Source organism: Enhydra lutris, unplaced genomic scaffold, assembly GCF_002288905.1.
Source record: "Enhydra lutris kenyoni isolate GAN:26980312 unplaced genomic scaffold, ASM228890v2 scaffoldscaffold19, whole genome shotgun sequence".
Lineage (NCBI taxonomy): Eukaryota > Metazoa > Chordata > Mammalia > Carnivora > Mustelidae > Enhydra > Enhydra lutris.
This window is the reverse complement of record NW_019154103.1, coordinates 20,904,158-20,922,887: the sequence shown is the minus strand read 5'-3', so window position 1 is coordinate 20,922,887 and position 18,730 is coordinate 20,904,158. Positions and strand designations below refer to the sequence as shown.

Below are 18,730 nucleotides of genomic sequence, written 5' to 3'. Positions count from 1 at the left end.
TTATCATATTAATTTAAGAATACACAAAAAAGTTCATAGCAATAGTTACAACTACGTGGTAGATTAGGTAATACTGTTTTTCATAAGTACATATTGCTTTTGTGATTAAAAAAAAAAAAGACTAAATGGGGAGCACCTGCATAGCTCAGTCTGTTAAGCCTCTGACTCTTGCTTTCTGCTCAGGTCATGATTCATGGGTCCTGGGATCAAGCCCTGAGTTGGGCTCTGCACTCAGAGGGGATTCTGCCTGGAGATTCCTTCCCTCTGCCCTTCCCACCCTGCTCATGTTCTTTCTCTCCCTCTCTCTCAAATAAATAAATAAATCTTTAAAAAAATAATAAAATAAAGACTAATTCTATAAAGAGAAACGGTATAAAAAATGTTGGAGTCATTCAATACTTCATGCATTTTAGAAGAAGGAAAGGCAAATACTGAAGAAAAGAATGCTACCAATGCTGTTATTGATGGTGAAGAAAATCTGCTCCTTATCTTTTCCTCTAAGGTGCAATTTCTATTGTCTTGTATTTATAGCTCCTTTTCTGTGCCCCTAAAAACATATGTTATTCAGTTTGAGTTCTTATAATTGGCTCTGTAAGATTATGCCCATCTTACACTTTAAATTCCATTCCTCAGGCTTTCACTGAAATATGTTTCTAAAATGCTCACAGTCCCCCAGCGAGGCCAGATGTGTTAGTCAAATACTTTAAGTAGATATGACTGCAGGTTTGGAAAGGCTTCTCTGCTCCGGTGTCTTTAAAAGAGGTGGTGTTAAATGTTTCCATTTTTCTTTTTCCTGCTCCAGTCATTGTATCTTTGGCTTGTTAGTCAATGCAACTTTTCATTTTATAATTCTTGTACATCGGAGGACAAAGCCAATTCACAATGATTGGTACAAACAAATAAGCGAATTTGTTCCCCTAGACACTTACTCTAGTCATTCCTCAAGTATTTGTATTGCAAATGCAACATGATAAATGGTTATTTTGGTTGTAAGATCCCGTTAAAGTTGCTGCCAACTTCTTACGATCCTGCTAGGATCATTAGTGCATAGGGGTCAAACACCAAACAAGTAAGAACTATTTACAATTTCTGGAGAGAAAGAGCTCTCATCTTCACCCAGGTGTGTTTACATATTACAATATAATAGTGGTTCTTACCTTACCCTAATCATTTTTTCTCCTGGTTATATCTTCCTGAAGTCCTTCTATGTATCTTTTCTCTTGAGCTTCCAAATAAAATGCAGCAGAATAATAAAGGGAGAAAGAAAAAAAAAAATACCAAGAAGTAGCCCAGAGCCTTTTAGAAAGCCCATTTTCAAACTGACTTTGCTTCAAAGGCCTGGGTTTGTTTGTGGAAGCGGAACCCACATGTTTGCATACTATGCTATTTAAATGCTAGTTAAACTTTGGAAGTATATATTAGTCTGCAAATGGATTGCCAAAACCCAAATGAAGCTTCTGGATCTCATTTCTTGTTCAAGAGAGCAGTAGGTAATGAAATATTTGGGAGAAGGGGTTAGTTTCAGGAAATCTCTCGGTAATTTTGAGAAGGAAAGAAGATGGTAACCAATTGTGATTGATAGATGGGGCAGATAACAAACCCAAATTACACATGATTTTATAACTGTGCACACAAAGGCTAAAATAATTTCTGATGCAAGATGGTTTTCTCCAATTCTCTCCAGGGCCACAGTATCTCACCAAGGACTAATTTGTATGTGACATAAAGAATTAAAGATTCCGGGCACCTGGGTGGCTCAGTGGATTATAGCCTCTGCCTTTGGCTCAGGTCATTATCCCAGGGTGCTGGGATCAAGCCCCACATCAGGCTCTCTGCTCAGCAGGGAGCTTGCTTCCCCCTCCCTCTCTGCCTGCCTCTCTGTCTACTTGTGATCTCTGTCAAATAAATAAATAAAATCTTAAAAAAAAAAAAAAAGAATAAGAGATTCCCTGGAGACAGACTATACTAGAAATATGCCTTGACTACCAAGTCGTCCCACCTGCAGGTCTGTCTACCCCATCAGATGAACACGGACAGAATCTGGGGAGAGGACGAACAATCTTCAGTCTCAAACTGTATTCAATCTCTGCAGTGATTTATGCCGCAGGAGTGGGGAAAATCTTCTGTCCCCTCTTCACTTCTGTTGGCTGGGACAGAGGAAAACAGACCAATCTGTCCTGGCTTGGCACCAAGTCCAAGAGTTATAAATGTGAATTTCTCAAAGCATTGTGAAACAATACCAGAATTCTTTGAATGGCTGATAAAGAAAAGAAAAATCCCTTCTTCCTTTCTTTGAGGTGAAAGTTCAGCCTTTGGTTTCAAACTTGAAGTGCAGTCTGCCTCTGGGCTGCGTTTATAACAGAGGTCCTTATTAGTTTCCTCAAGCCCCTTATAAACATGGAAATTAGGTACTTTTTAGCCTCGTCAGGAAAAAAAAAACAGAACAACCTAACACTGGGCTAGCAGTTGTTGCCTAAACCAACAATGCCTGTACATTCAAGATATAATATTTAAGCTTTCGTATAATAACATACTTGGTGATATATGAACTAGCCGACTATTCATTTGACCACAATAGAGAAGATTTCCTTTTTGTGTGTGAATAATTTAATCTCAACTAATATTAATAGAGAATAACATCCAAAATTATTATTTAGAGATCTGGAGAATAAAGAAATATTATAGTTTTGAAATCATAAATTATTTGATAGATAACTTATAAGCCTCTGCTTCGGCTCGGGACATGATCCCGGGGTCATGGGATCGAGGCTCCCCCGCCCCACATTTGGCTCTCTGCTCAGCAAGGAGCCTGCTTCCTCCTCTCTCTGCCTGCCTCTCTGTCTACTTGTGATCTCCATCTGTCAAGTAAATAAATAAATAATCTTAAAAAAAAAAAAAGTGGGGTAGATAAGAAGCTGAATGACACTCTATAGATTTTCATGCTAGTATAAAGGGGAAAATGTGTTTTTTTCATATGGGAGTATATTTTTTAACAGTTTAACCAAGAAACAGGATAAAATCTTAATAAATGTTTACTCTTATTTTCTAATTTTAAAGAAACATCTGCCTTCCATGGGTACAAAAAATTCATTACAAATGTGCTTGTGAAGAAATAATCTATTTCAAGCAACACTTTGTGACAGGTGATCGAAGCTGTCTGACGCAATCTAAGCTGTCTAGGCAAAAAAGTCTCACCTATTCCAGCGCTTTCCCCATAAGACCAACTGTTACACAGACTTAAACAGTGTAAAATAAATAAATAAATAAAATAGAAGTTATTATGGAGGGCACGTATTGCATGGAGCACTGGGTGTGGTGCATAAATAATGAATTCTGGTACACTGAAAAGAAATTAAAAAAATAAAAAAATTAAAAAAAACAGAAGTTGATAACTAAAAAGGAAAGACTCCAAATTATATTTTCATGGGTACTGGTGATGAAAATGACAGTAGAAAGTTCAGCGAGCCATAGTGCAGAATCCATAGGAGGTTCTAGCTATAACAGCTTCCTTATATATTGAATATATCAAAATATATTAAATATTACAAAATTGCAGAAAAGAAGAGCAAAATTTCTTTTTTTTCTTTTCTTTTAGAGATTTTGTTCATGTATTTGTCAGAGAGAGAGAGAGAGTGAGAGACAGAGACAGAGCACAAGCATGGGGAGCAGCTGGCAGAGGGAGAAGCAGGCTTCCTACTGAGCAGGGAGCCAGATGTGGGGCTCCATCCCAGGACCCTGGGATCATGACCTAAGCCGGAGGCAGACACTTAACTGACTGAACCACACAGGTACCTCAAGGATCAAAATTTCTAAAAACATTTTGATAATGTAGAGAAAAACATAATGATCATTGTATGTTTTCCAGTACCCTTTGGAAGGACAGCACATTCGCAGGACCTGTCCATGGAGCTGTCGGCCAGTGTCGACAGGGCACGTGATGGAGCATCATCCAGTGGAGGAAGAAATTCAGTGTCAACGAAAACTCACCCCCAAGTGGAAAGGCTCCATTTTACTCTTGTTTCCACAGAATTGATCCAAATAAAAACAGTCTTTCTCTCTCCCATTTGTTTATGAACCTGAATAAGGACAAGCAATCACTGTCCTTCTTCCTACTGTACCCTCGGGAAGAAAGATGCCCTTTTCCACTACAGCATTTGGTTCCTCCCTGTAACTCTGTCATGCCACCAACAAAATATTTAAGGTTCAGCAATTCCTATAGGGAAACAACCCTCAATAACTAGCTACTATTCCTAAATAGAAACTATTTCTAGGGGCACCTGGGTGGCTCAGTCATTAAGGATATGCCTTCGGCCCAGGTCGTGAGCCCAGGGTCCTGGGATGGAGCCCCGCATCAGGCTCCCTGGCTCCCTGCTCGGTGGGAGGCCTGCTTCTCCCTCTCCCACTCCCTCTGCTTGTGTCCCCTCTCTCGCTCTCTTTCTCCCTCTCTGTCAAATAAATGAATAAAATCTTAAAAAAAAAAAAAAGAAAAAAGAAAGCATTTCTAAAGGTTCTTTCCCCAGGAACACTTTATTTTTTATTAATTTTTTTTAATTTTTATTTTATTTTATTTTTTCAGCGTAACAGTATTCATTGTTTTGCACCACACCCAGTGCTCCATGCAATCCGTGCCCTCTCCAATACCCACCACCTGGTTCCCCCAACCTCCCACCCCCCGCCCCTTCAAAACCCTCAGATTGTTTTTCAGAGTCCATAGTCTCTCATGGTTCACCTCCCCTTCCAATTTCCCTCATATTTTTTATTAATTTTTAATGAGTTATACTTATATTCTTGAATCAAATCTTAGTTAAGACTAAATTTGCCAATACTCTAGTAGGAGCTCTTTGCAACCTCATTATCTATTTCAAGATAGAATTCACAATTAAAGGCAAGAGAAAAGGAAAACCCAGTATTGCGGGGATTACCTCATCTGATCCTTTCTTCTCTCCTGACTTGGAAGGCGATCCACTGGTTTTTTCACTGACATGCTATAGAAATATAAAAAGAAAAGAAAGAAAGATATGTTTAAAAGAAGGAGGTACTACCAGGTAATATAATAGTGACTTTAAACCCGAAGGGCTAAATACGGAGCCTGTAAAAACAAGGACCCCTTTAATCTTCCTTCTGAAAATGCTGATAAGCCTACAGTGACACAGGTGGCTTTCAAAAAATCAAGAGGAGCTACAGACATTAATTTGGAGTGCGGAGAGTCAGTCTGTAATTAACCAGACACCGATCTGATGGTGCTTCCAAGGCGGCGTCTCGTCTCCTACAAAATGCCTCACGCAATTTTAAAGCCCCAATTGTCAGTGTGGGAGGCATGTGGTTCCTCGTGGAGTTGTAGTGTCTACGGACCATGTGTAGCCTAAAGCCATACTTAAGCCCCAGTTCAGCAAGGGCTCAAGGGAGAACCACAGCTTCCGATTTAGTCTGCCATCACTTCTGATGATTCTTGGGAATTCCTCGGAGTTCTTCCTCGGTTATCTCCCAGGAAGACAAACCCTGCAAGGGGACGACCATACCCGCAACAACTTCTATTTATTATGGCTTTTTGATTTCGTTATGCCCAGAAACAGAATTATTTTTCTCACCAGGACAGTGGGAATGAAAGCAAGTATTTTTATGTGGCACCTAAAATCTTCAAGTAGCTAATACAGTCATTTGTCCTGATGATAAGATAAAATAAGCCATAAAGTTTATTGACTTTTGTTGAAAATTTTAAAAAATATATATGTTCCTGAAAAGGGTTACAAAGAATTATTTCGTTTCTTGCACATTGTGGGATATGCAAGAAAGTGGGAAAAAATAACCTAACTATAAGGAAATAAAAGTTCACCATTGGGTTCAATCCCAACCATCTTCAGTTAAGCCAAAATACAAAATTATACAACATTCCCCAAAGCAGGTCATAACCTGGGGATGTAAGTCAATGGAATTATTTGAATTAAGAAGAGTGGTAGTATCAGTAATACTAATAATAATAATTTATATCATTCTTTATTATTTACTACAATACAGATTCTTATTTGATACAAAAAAAGAGGCTCATGTGATTTTTTAGGGATGAAAAAACTAAGAATAAGAACTTACTGATCTTTCATAAGGACACAGACTTAGTGAATGGGACAGTTTGCATAGCAGGTTTTCCAATTGTCACTATTCCATGCTAAATAGAATAAGGTAATATTTTCTTTAGTCATATCAACATGTATTTTAATTAAAACATGAATCCAAGAAATATCAGACACATGGATGAAACCCTGCATTAAGAGCTCTCTGTGTGAAAAACTAGGAGCAAATCACTTTCATATATGGAAAATTCTTCCCAAAATGTAACACTGTCATGGATCAGTAAATGGAATCCACTCACTGAAAAACCCCCAGGTTTCAAGAGCTTGGTGAATGAAGCCCAGTACAGGGCCCGTTTCACCTTGTCCCAGTCCATAGTAGAGGGCAATCAGTATTGAGTAGTTAATGAATCTGGAAAAAAAAAAAATCTAAAAGCCCACATATGTATCAGTGCTAGATGGTGAGAGCTAAGTTTTCGAAGATTCCTGAAGGCCAGACTAAGGGACAGAATCACTCACCACATGCAGATAGAATTTAAGAGGAATGGATCTATAGTGAGAGATTTACTTGATCTGTCTCTTCCAGAAGTGGTAAATTTAGAACACTATCACACTCATTATTAATATCTTCAGATCCCTATCTTTCTCAGATTAGAGGCAGACAGTAGCAATGAAAACATGCACTGTTTTACTGAGTGTACTGAGTGCCTCCTTCACTCCTCGGGAGCTATTAGTAGTCTACTTTGGAAAGGAAAAAGCCTAAAGAGGCAGTTGCTCTTGTCTGCTAGAAGGTTCCCTGCATTCCACAAGGTCTCCCTCTGCTTCCTGTTCCATGGCTAATATATATTATGTCCCACGGCCATACAGTAAATGTGCAGACAGCCCTTTCTCCCTAAAATTTAGGTATACAGATGTTTTTCTTTAAAAATTTTTAAAAGAGGCCCCTGTCTGGCTCAGTCCTAAGAGCATGTACTCTTGATCTCATGGTCATGAGTTAAAGTCCCACATTGGGCATACAGCTTACTTTAAAAAATGGAGAAAAAAAAAAAGTAAATAAAAATAAAAGTTTTTGGAAAGTCATTTCCTGGGGGTGTTCCAAAATTTCAGTCCCTCAGATTAACCAACACTATCAGTTACTTGTCTCCATTTAAATGCTCAAAATCCCTCAAATGATGTAGGTTCTGAATAGTTTGAGAGGGATATACGTGATAGATACTTTTAAAAATGTTCAGTTAGGGGCACCTGGGTGGCTCAGTGGGTTAAAGCCTCTGCCTTCAGCTCAGGCCATGATCTCAGGGTCCTGGGATCGAGCCCTGCATTGGGCTCTCTGCTCAGTGGGGAGCCTGCTTCCCCATCTCTCTCTCTGCCTGCCTCTCTGCCTACTTGTGATCTCTCTCTTTGTCAAATAAATAAATAAAATCTTTTTTAAAAATGTTCAGTTATAATGACAACTTAGAACAAATATGTACTATAAGAATTGGTATTTTGTGATTTCTAAAGAAGTATTTGCTCTCAGTAGAAAGCTTTTTTTTACAACATTAAGAAGTATAATGACATAAAAAACACAATCAAATGAGAACATTTTTTAGGAAACTTATGGATTTTATCTTCCCAGGTTGTTGTTTTTTTTTTTTAATTTTATTTATTTATTTGACAGGTGCCCCTCTTCCCAGCTTTTTTTAATCCAGTTTTTTTTTTTTTTTTTTTTTTAGTAGGCTCCACACCCAACAAGGGGCTTGAACACATGACTTTGAGATGAAGACCTGAGCTGAGATCTCAAGTCAGATGTCTAACCAACTAAGACACACAGGGGCCCCAACCCACCCTTTTATTATAAAATTTTTCTAACGCACAGAAAAATTAAAAGAATAATACAATGAGTACTGATATTCTTACCACTTAGATCCAGTAACTACTAAGATTGTTGCTACATTTGCCATATTTGCATATATTATAGACGGATCTATCTCTCTATCTGTATTTGGATATGTACCTGCATTTGAAAGTAAACTGAGGGTATCCTAAAACTTTACCCCCCTAACCATTTCACTAAACATCTCCTTAAATTGAAGAATTTTCTCCAAGTAACTCCAATATTATCATCATGTAAGAGAATTAACAAGAATTACCTAACACTACTTAATTTCTAGTAAATAGCAACTTTATGAATGAACCATTACCCTGACCATTTTTCAGGGCTTAGTCAATATTCAGCCATCTATTAGCAATGTAAAATCAGTTATATCTTTTCCGTGAGAGATAGTCAAAGTGTCTGATTTTTTATTTATTTTTTAAAATTTATTATTATCTTTTTAAAAAATTTGAGTATAGTTAATACAAAATGCCTCATTATTTAACTCGTGGCATAATTACACACTTTCTACATGACTGAGCTTGATGCAATGAAATATTTGGGAACGATTACTGTCAGATTCCATCCGGTTTAGGAAACATGCTGCAAGAGGCAAGAGAGAAAACCGTGTCCACTACCACGCTCAGTGGGTGGGGTGGGGAGAGGTGAGAGAAGCCTGGAGAAGGAAAGCACTGCTAGGTCCAGAAAGAGAACGAAAAAATGGTAAGCCCACAGAGGACTTTTCTGATGAGGGAAAGGAAACCAGTATGTCCCAAGCTTCTACTTACTCTGTGCTAGCCTAGTGCTAACCACTTCCCGTAACAGATCCCCTTCACTCGCCACAGCAGCTCCAGAGGTCCGTACTGACGCCTCGTTTACAGATAAAGAAATCGAGGATCTGAAGGTGAGGTCCTCCTCCATCACACCACATATCCGGGTTATATTCTATGGGCCAGAAACTGGGCTACTCTGGACCTAGTGAAAAGCTAGCAGAGATCTTGGGATTCACATCAAGAAAGACTCAATCTAGTGCTCTAAAATGAAAACTACAAACCAAAATAGAACCTCCGGATTCTGAAACTGGTTTGCTTTACAAAACGAATTGAATAGCCCTGTTTGGGGGTTGCCTGGGTGGCTCAGTCCTTAAGCATCTGTCTTTGGCTCAGGTCACGATCCCAGGATCCTGGGATCCAGCCCTCCATTGGGCTCCCTGCTCAGCAGGAAGCCTGCTTCTCCTTCTCCCACTCCCCCTGCTTGTGTTCGTTCTCTCACTGTGTCTCTGTCAAATAAATAAATAAAATCTTAACACAAACAAAACCAGCCCTGGTTGTAAATTCAGTCCTGCATTAATTAGCTGGAGACGGAAAGACAGGAAGCGCAGGATGCCAACCCTAATGCAGTAGAAACTGCATGTGGAGAATAAGGCTACAGAAGACAGCCAACGCGTGCAGTTAAGATGAAAGAAGCAGGAGTTCAGAAGCAGGGAAAAAGCAGACAAGGGACTCCACCATCTTCCCTCAAAAAGGAATAATATTCCAAACTGTTTTCAGCCCCGTGGATCACTGTGTGTTTGGCAAGCAGAACTGCCCTCTGTCCTCATTGGAGGAGAAAGATTTTTATATGCTTAAAATCTTCTGCCACAGCAAACCCACAAACCTGTCGGGGGTGGGGGGGGGTGGAGATCAAGAAGAGCCAAGAGCAGTAGGACTGGCAGCCTGTGAGCGCCCCCCAGCGGAAGACTTGTGCTAGTGAGCCATCTGGGCACCCTCCCCACCACTACCCACATGCACAAGGGCATAGGTAACACAGAAGAAAATAAAAGCAAACTTCTACACATATATAAAAGATAAAAGACAGAAAAAACTGAGTTTCAACAAGTGCAAGCCCAACTGAGAGAGTACAAATGCTGTGTGCTTCTGAAATACCTTTGCTTCTTAAAAAAAAGTCAGAGTTCTCTTTTAGGGGATGACAAAAACATTCTAAAATTAAATAGAAGTGATGCTTGCACCACTCTGTGAATACACTAAAAAACATTGAATTGTACTGTATGTTTTGGTGGGTGAATTCACAGTTTGTGAATTATATTTTAATAAAATTGTTTGAAAAAACAGTAAAGATTATTTGAAAACAACTCAAAAATTTTCCTTCTTCAACTTTCAGTCAAGGCCACAGAGATCAATATTTGCATGTCCAGTGACAGCTGTGGCAAAATCATGAAGCAATAAAAGGTTATCTTGGTGCCTCTAGACTTTCCTCATACACAGAGCTCAGCTGCACACCATTGCATATGGCAAGAAAAGCTCGTTTGGGGGTCCTTCTGAAGGTCAGAAAGCCCTCATTTAGCAGTGGGTCTCATTCTTCAGTGTAGATCACAAGCACCCGGGACGCTTGGAAATACTCATTCCAGAGTGTAGGAAATTAGTTTGTCTAGAGTTGGGCGTGAGCATAGGTGTATTTTCCTAAGATTTCCCAGCTGATCCTAATATGCAGCCAGGACTGGAGACGACTGGTTTTGAGAGATCTGTGGGCACGGTGACAAGAAGCAGAGGGCTCTGCTCTTCAAACCACCCCACTGAGTTGGCATCCACAGGGAGATTCCCCTGGTCAGGCAGGCTGGGCGGCTCTGGGGTTCCTGGGTAAACTCTTGATTGCTCAAGAAAGGAGCACAGTGCCCTGTGTTCACACCAGCATTTCCTGACTAATTCTGAGCCTTGCCCTATTTATGGCACATTGTATCTTCCTATCTGCTCATTAGTCTCGATTTTCTTAGTTTCTTAAGCAAACAAATCAAAACTTCATTTTATACTCTCTTGCTTACTGATTCCTTCATAAATGTATATTTTGTCTTCCCAACCAGAGGGCAAGCTATTTTCTTATTTTTTCTGGCCCTGTGGTAGGGGAGTGACAAATACTTCTTGACTGAATGACTGTTATTTCTATAAACCTCTAAACACTGCCTGAGAAGTACTTTTGCTCCATTCAGGTCAGTAAACTAGATAAAAAAGAAAGCGGTCCCACCCCCTCCCCCCCCCCCCCAAAAAAAAACCAGCTTGAAAAATTAAAAGATAACGTATAAATTGATATTTCCTGCAAAATCCCCTAATATTATTCTTGTATTTTGCTTGCTAAAACAGTAATGTTCAAGCAAACAAACAGAAGGACCAAGACGTAAAGTTGTTTTTGCTTTAAAACCATCTCCCTGGAGCAGCTCTGGGCCTTTCTACCCTCAGGTAAATTCCTTGCCCTGGGGCCCTGCTCCCCATGCTCCCTGGACCAGGGATATTTGGGATAGATGGTCTCAGGCTTGGGAGACAGAGACAGGAGACTGGAGGTGGTGAGAGGGTAGCCTTTCCCCTTCCTTTTTGCCTCTGGAAGGCTCTGTAGTAATGTCTTCTGCAGGAAGGGCTAGCTGCAGCTGGGAGTTTCCACAGGGCGATCCAGCTCTCTGCTAGCCCTTTCTGCATAGAAATGACAGCAGCTTCCTGAAATTTCTCATCTCTGGGTTGCCTCGCCCTCCCCAGTTGGCTTCCCATCCTCTTGTTACCTGGGTAACCAATTCCCGGCATTCCATTCTCTGACAAACTCAGATGGGACAGAAAAAGCTTGGATGTGAAAGGCTATGTGACCTTGGGCAAATAATTTAACCTTTCTGTTTTCTACTTGTAAAATGAAGCTAATAGTACATAGCCCAGGGGCCGACATATTTCTGAAAGGAGCTGATGTTAATGAGGAGCCTGGCCCATTGCCTAGTTCGTTTTAAGAATACAATAAAAGTTATTCCACTCCCTTGTTTTTCTCTGGCATCAACAAGATTGTGCTGAATTATGAAACAGTAAAATGAATAAGAGATGTAAGCAAAGGTTTAAAGGTTTCATTTTCTAAGACTATAAATGTTAGAGCAGAGAATTTAGTTTCTTATTTTTTCTAGGTACAAAGCAACCAGGTTCATCTGATAAATGTGAGTTTAGTACTTTGTCTCTTATGGTTGTATATTATATTGTCTCACGTTTCCATATTACATCTAAGGAAACAAAGTGCACAGCGAATAAAGAATTCCTTTTCCAAACAATCCATCCAAACTGGTCACAGGCATGACCCTTAAATGCGCAATTCCCCATTTTTAAAATACTTCAGGGGTACGCCTGGGTGGTTCAGTAGATTAAGTCTCCAATTCTTGATTTGAACTCAGGTTATATCTCATGATATCAGGGTCTTGAGAGCCAGCCCTGCATGGGGCTCCAGGCTGGATGTGGAACGTGCTTAAGATTCTCTCCCTCTCCCTCTGCCCCTCTGCCCCCATCGCCCATCCTCCTTTTGCACTCAGGCTAGCTCTTGTGCACACTCTTTGTAAAAAAAAATAATAAAATAAATAACATAACACAAAATTAAATACTTTGGAACACAGAGGTGTGTGTGTATGTGTGTGCGCGCACGTGCGCGTGTGTGCGTGTGTGTGTGTGTGTGTGTGTGCATGCGTGCATGCGGGTATGTTGGTGGGGCTGGGAGTTAAATAAGAAGAAGAAGAAGTAATATTGTGTGGCACAATACTACCACGTGGATAATTATTAAAGATGATGGGTATATGAAGAGTTCATTATATTAACCTCTCTTCTGTGATAAAAAGTTTTGAAAAAGTTAGAAGCCTCTTATCTCAAGCATATGTATCTCCCTAGAGTCACCTAAAGGCAATATCTTAGCCACTTCTCTTGGTTTTCACACTAAAAACTCTTAACTCATAGAGAAGAATAGAGCTGATTTATTTTTAAAAAGTGGGTGAGTAGCTACCATGTGCTAAGTATTGTATGGAGAACAATTACTCAAGAATATAAGTAATAAGTAAATATAAGAATATATATAAGAATAATATATAAGAATATAAGAAATAAGTAAAAGGTCTGGCCTGTTAATACATGGTATCTTTCTGCTCCTCTAAAAACATTTGTTATCAAATTCTAAAATTATAGGATAATTTTCTGGGATTCTCATATAAACGACACATATTAAGGATTAACTGCATGGCCATAATTCTGAAATCCCAATGTTTCTCCTAAACCCTATGTATGCTTTTTCCTAACACTTGAACATTCTCATGGGTAAGCCAAGATGACACTGTTAAGGGCATGCTCCTTTTGTCCGGTTTTCAGAGGTAGCATCGATTGCTTCTTTGCCAAGTTCAGCTTCTGGGATTTACCTGGAGTAAGACTTTTCGAATTTTCTCTAAGTCAGAGATGCCATGAGAATTTCAACAGTTACTCTGTTGCTTTTGGAGTAGTCATTAGGATGCACTTGTGATTTTTATTTATGAGAAATGCACAGTTGCTATGCCCATGGAACTCTTTTTTTTTTTTTAAGATTTTATTTATTTATTTGACACAGAGAGAGAGAGATCACAAGCAGGCAGAGAGGCAGGCAGAGAGAGGAGGAAGCAGGCTCACTGTCGAGCAGAGAGCCCGATGCGGGGCCCGATCCCAGGACCCTGAGAAGGCAGAGGCCCAACCCACCGAGCCACCCAGGCGCTCCCCCCATGAACTCTTTACAGAACCTGCCACAAAGCAGGTGAACAATAACTACCTGTGACCATGCTTGGCCTTTATCAAACCATTTTTGTGTTCTGTAAGTTCTCAGCAGTCAAAATGAATTCCATGCTTTTTTAAGGAGACTCTAACCATAGATCCCTTTCTCCCTGGGATAAATGCCTCCTCCAAATGAGAAGGCAACTTACATAAATAGTGTTCATTGGGTGGAGTTATTTCACATTTTTCTTAACTGAAAGACACCTGATACATTTTTATGTTTACAACAGAATATGAAAAAAAAAAAAAAAACAGGGCACGTGGGTGGCTCTATCAGTAAGGCCTCTGCCTTCGCCTTGGGTCATGGTCCCAGGTTCCTGGGATCAAGCCCCACATGGAGCTCCCTGCTCAGCGGGGAGCCTGCTTCTCCCTCTGCCTGCTGCTCTCTCTTTCTCTCTCTCTCTCTGACAAATAAAATCTTAAAAAAAAAAAAGACTATGAAAAAAAAAGCAACACAGATACTTGAACACAGTGCTATGTATTCAAGCAGATATACGTAAGCCAAATGGAGATTTATTTTTAATGGCCTTAGAGTTTTCGTTTTGCAAGATAAGTGGAGTTCCGGAGATAGATGGTGGTGATGGTTGCAGTTTAGTTGGTGGAGCGTGCTACTCTCCATCCCAGGGCTCTCGGTTTGAATGCAACATTGCATGTATTTAAGATTATTTGAACAAATAACACTTAAAAAAATGTGAATGTACTTAATTCCACTTAACACTTACAAATAGTTAAGATGGAAAATTTTATGTTGTGTATATTTTACCACCATAAAATTTAAACAAACGAATAGAATAGAACAAAAAAATCTCAAGAAAAAGAATAGAATAAAGAAGGGCTGCTCAGAGAAGGCTTGTATTACACCCGACAACCTGCTCAGAACTAAATGCCTACCCACCCACCTTAGAATCTCAAGAGGCCACCCATGTTTCCACCCCAGCAAGCTACATCACTGTTATAAAAAGTGCTTGTAGAATATAATTTACTTTCTGGGAAGTGCCAAAACTGATAAGATAACATCCTCAGATGATACTCTCAATTTAAAAGTCTTATCTGCAATGGGAAGCAAACCAGTTTCCAAACAGCAACCAAAAGGGCAAAGCTGTGTCTGACCTCTATTCTGCCAGTCTCTCTAAAGCCTGTGTACTTTTTTCAGAGTCTGTTATTTGCATTTCTTACTCCTAAAAGTCACTGCGACCAAATGGTTTGTCCTGCCATGGAAGGCTTCTGACATTCTTCCCGAACTGGCCACAACGATGGGGCCTCCCAAATGACTGTGCTCCTGGATCATGCCACCACTGGGCTCATGGCTCTAATTAGACTAAGAAACATCTTTAATTAACATGGCCTAATCAAGTCTACTTATGACTCAGGAATGTGATTCCTGATGTCAACCCATTGACTCTCCTTCATGCTTCATCATTATTACAATGCTTATCGGAATTTTTTCAGATCTAGCTTTTTAAAGTTGTTCTGTTGGTTTCTTTTTCTACAGCCACATAATTCTTTGGAAGATGAGATCAATGATATTGACGGTATTCAGTGTGAAAATACACACTGAAATGTGTTTCACTGACTGGTTTTATAGGCAGCACTCCCTTAAACAAACATCATAAATACATCTTTTAATTATTTTATCTTATTCTGCCCAGATTTTTAAAGTTAGGTCATTCACAGTCTTTTTTGGTATTTAAAGGATCTTAATAAAGATATTTTAATTATAGGATTTACCAGATACTTTAATTAGAGGATATTCCAAAAGGATATACCAATATTAATATTAATGTATATATTAATATATACCTAATAGAATATATATGTATACATACATACACATACATACATATATATGATACACATGATTAAAATACATATATAAATCATATATAGTATATAATATTATATAAAAGTATATAATATTATATATAAATAGCACTACATATATTATAGAGTATATAATGCTACATAATTTTATTATATTACATATATTATTGCATATTGTAATTTATATTACATATATGTGAAATACGTGTGTTGTAAATTGGCTCCGTGGACCTTCAGAGGATTTATGGGTGAGCTTTTGTGCATTTGTATGTGTATTTTGCTAAAGAAAATGGTCAGTAGCTTTCATTTAATTCTCAAAATGGTCTTTGATCACCCCCTCATAACTATCAAACAAAAATGATTAGGAAGCCATGTCTAGAGCTATATTGTCCAATACTATAGCCCTTAGCCATTCATGACTTTTGAGTACTTGAAATGTAACAAGTATGAATTACTATAAGTATAAAATGAACACTGGATTTTGAAAAATTAATATAAAAAGAAGATCTCAAATATATCAATGGTCTGTACTTTGATTATATGCTGAAATAATGTTTGGAATATAGCAGGTTAAATAAAATGTATTATTAGCATTAATATCACCTGTATTTGCTTTTGTTAATGTGGCTACTAGGAAATTTTAAAGTATATATGTGACTCTCACAACATTTCTTCCAGATGGCACTGGTTCGGGAAGAATCAAAGCTTATCACAGACAGTTTGCAGATTCTAAGAGGCAAAAAATTTTATAGTAGTTCCCAAACTGAATTATGAGAGATTTTAGCAAAATGACAGACTACACCTAAACATAACAAGGTTAGGGGTGCCTGGGTGGCTCCGTGGGTCATAACCTGCCTTTGGGTCAGGTTATGATTTCAGGGTACTGGGATTGAGCCTGCACAGGGCTCCCTTCTCAGCAGGGTGTCTGCTTCTCCCTCTTCCTCTACTCCTCCCCCGCCACTCACGCTCTCTCTCTTTCTCACATAAATAAAATCTTTTAAAAAATTTTTTTAAAAATAACAGGGTTAAAGGCACTGATTTAAACTACCTCAAACATTCCAACATAATATCCTTTAGAGAATCATGAATTTGAAAAGAGAAGTCTGATGTTAACTATGAAATACTGCCATCCATATCTGCAGATAATTCATGTGCTTCTTATGATAAGAACCTTAGGACAATAATGACTCAAAGCAAACTTTTGCTTTCAGCACATAAATAAGACGCTACATTTTAAAAGCCCAGGAAATGTAATGAGAAACAATTACAATGAAATATCTAAAGGGAAACTGAAATTTCCAATCATTAGAAGTATATGGGTATGGTACTTTGATTCATGAATCTTATCCGTCCTCCCAAACCCTTATGTGGTGCCTATTATAACCCCCATTTTACAGATGTGGAAACAGGTTCAGAAAGGTTGACTCATTGCCCTTTGAGAAAAAGAACTACCGTCTTATTCTCTACTGTGTACACAGTATACTGATTCCAATATAAGGTTTCTCTCTAAAGAGTGTCTGGATCACAATAACCTTGCTTTTCCCAATACCACATGCTGAGAAAGAGGTGTACTTAAACTAAGTTTTTGAAATCCTCACATCAATCAATGGGATATAATTATTTTGATGTTCACCCATCAACACACCTTTTGCGTATTTTTTGTGGAATAAAGTATAGAACGATCTTGCTCTCTCTGTCTCATTCTCAACAAAGGTCTTGATCTCAGTTGCTTCTGCTCCTCGGACTTTGGGTTTTCTCCTTGCCACCCCTCGGGGATGCCTCTCCTCCTTTATGTTGGAAAACGCATGTCCGAGAACATCTCCTCTAAAAGTTTCGAGCTTTGCTTACCAGTTAAAAACTCTAGATCTATGCTCTCTGCGAGCTGAGTTCATTTTAGGGATCCGCATCCAGGGGCGGAATTCCTCCAGCAACAATTCCTGCCGCATTCAACTTGTGAGCCGAGCAGAGCCTCCTGCATCGGCTCATATCGATTCGCACGCCCGGGCGCGCGCCTGCATACCACAGTAGGGTGAGTCTCGGCCTCTCCCGGAGCCTAACCTCAAGTCCAGAGAGGAGGTCGCACCTGGTCCCCACCCCTTCCCAGCCAAAACCCGGACCATACTTCATCCTCACTCCCGGAAAGGCAAAGGGTTCAAACACATTCCCTTCCCGTTCCTGCCCAAGCACGACCGCTCCTATTTACCGTCTTGTACCACCAGCTTGCGAATGCCATGGCGACAACCGGTTTGTTCTGAGCCGCGCGGCGGAGGGCCCGGCGAGGACGCGGGGTGCGGAGCGGCAGGCAAGGGGTTATCACTACGCCTGCCTTGGAGCGGGCGGGCTCTGAGCTCTGCAAGCCCTGAAGCCTTCGGAGGCAGGGCACCTGGGCGGCGCCCGAAGCTGGCCCCGCCCCCGCCGGCTGGCCCCGCCCCCGCCCGATTTGGCTCGATGTTAGTTAGGGAAGATGCCACGCCCTGCAGCTTGGGCTCTACACCCTAGAGAGGGTTCCGTCGTCCAGTTAAACTACCCCACCCACTCTGGGGGGGTCCCGTATGAACTTCCCCGCCCTTGCACCCCCATCCTTATTTCACCCACCTCTCACCGCCCAACTTTTCCCGACGCGGGCTACCCCCTGTGGAGCTCGCGCCACGCCCCGCTCACTTGGCCGCGGTGGGGAAAACCCGGCCACCTCCAGCCACCTGCCCTGCGTCGGGCACCGAGCCCCGCGCCCTTCCCTGGCCCGGGCGGGGGGCCAGGCAGGCTACGGCCAGAGGAGGTGGCCCACGGCTCCGGGGCAGGGGTCCTCCCAGCGTTCAGCCCTGCGGCTCCGAGAGGAGCCACACTCACCTCCTGGGTATGGCGGGCCGCTGCCGCGCGCCGGGGCCGCGGGGAGGCAGCCGGCTTCTGGCCCGGCTGAGACATGGCAAGACCGCTGCAAACGGTGCCTCCGGGAGGGCACTGCGGAGACTAGAAGGGACGCCCGGGCGGGGCGCTCTGGGAGGGAGGGAAGCAGCGGAGGGGCAGGAGGGCGCGCCCGTGAGGCAGCTTTTCCGACCCAGCCCCGAGCCCGCGCGGGGGCTCCCCCTTGCCCGGCCGGGTCCTCCCCTTCCTGCCCGCTGCTGGCTGCTGTCCCCGCTGTAGCGGTCCGGGGCTCCCGGGGCTAAAACTTAACACCCTCACCCCCGTTGTCTTCACCCAGAGGTCCCCCCCACCTCCCCGGACTCCGCGGCTACCCGTGGTCGCGGGAAGGAGGGGCTGGAGGTCTCAGGGTTCCTCCTTCCACTTGCCGGGACGTAACTTTCAGTTGTGCAACGGGAAAGCGGGACCAGGGCGTGGCCGGGCTACGCCTCGACCCTTCTCCTTAAAAAATCTCCAGAATTAAACACCTTTTCTGCCGTCTGCCTGCTTTAGTTTGGAGG

The 18,730-nt window shown here is 41.2% G+C and overlaps 1 protein-coding gene across 6 annotated transcripts in view; it reads right to left on the bottom strand.

Annotated features, from left to right (window-relative positions):
* LOC111148454 (calpastatin) overlaps positions 1-18,349 on the bottom strand; it is a 111,805-nt gene extending 93,456 nt beyond the window's left edge. For all 6 annotated transcript variants that reach the window (XM_022505006.1, XM_022505008.1, XM_022505007.1 and 3 more), the window contains exons 1-2: positions 18,159-18,349; positions 4,923-4,985 (exon numbers count right to left, since the gene is read on the bottom strand). In XM_022505006.1, the coding sequence (XP_022360714.1) occupies positions 4,923-4,985; positions 18,159-18,233 (138 nt within the window). In that variant the 5' untranslated portion in view covers positions 18,234-18,349. The remainder of the gene's footprint in view (positions 1-4,922; positions 4,986-18,158) is intronic.
* Between the last annotated feature and the right edge of the window lie 381 nt (positions 18,350-18,730).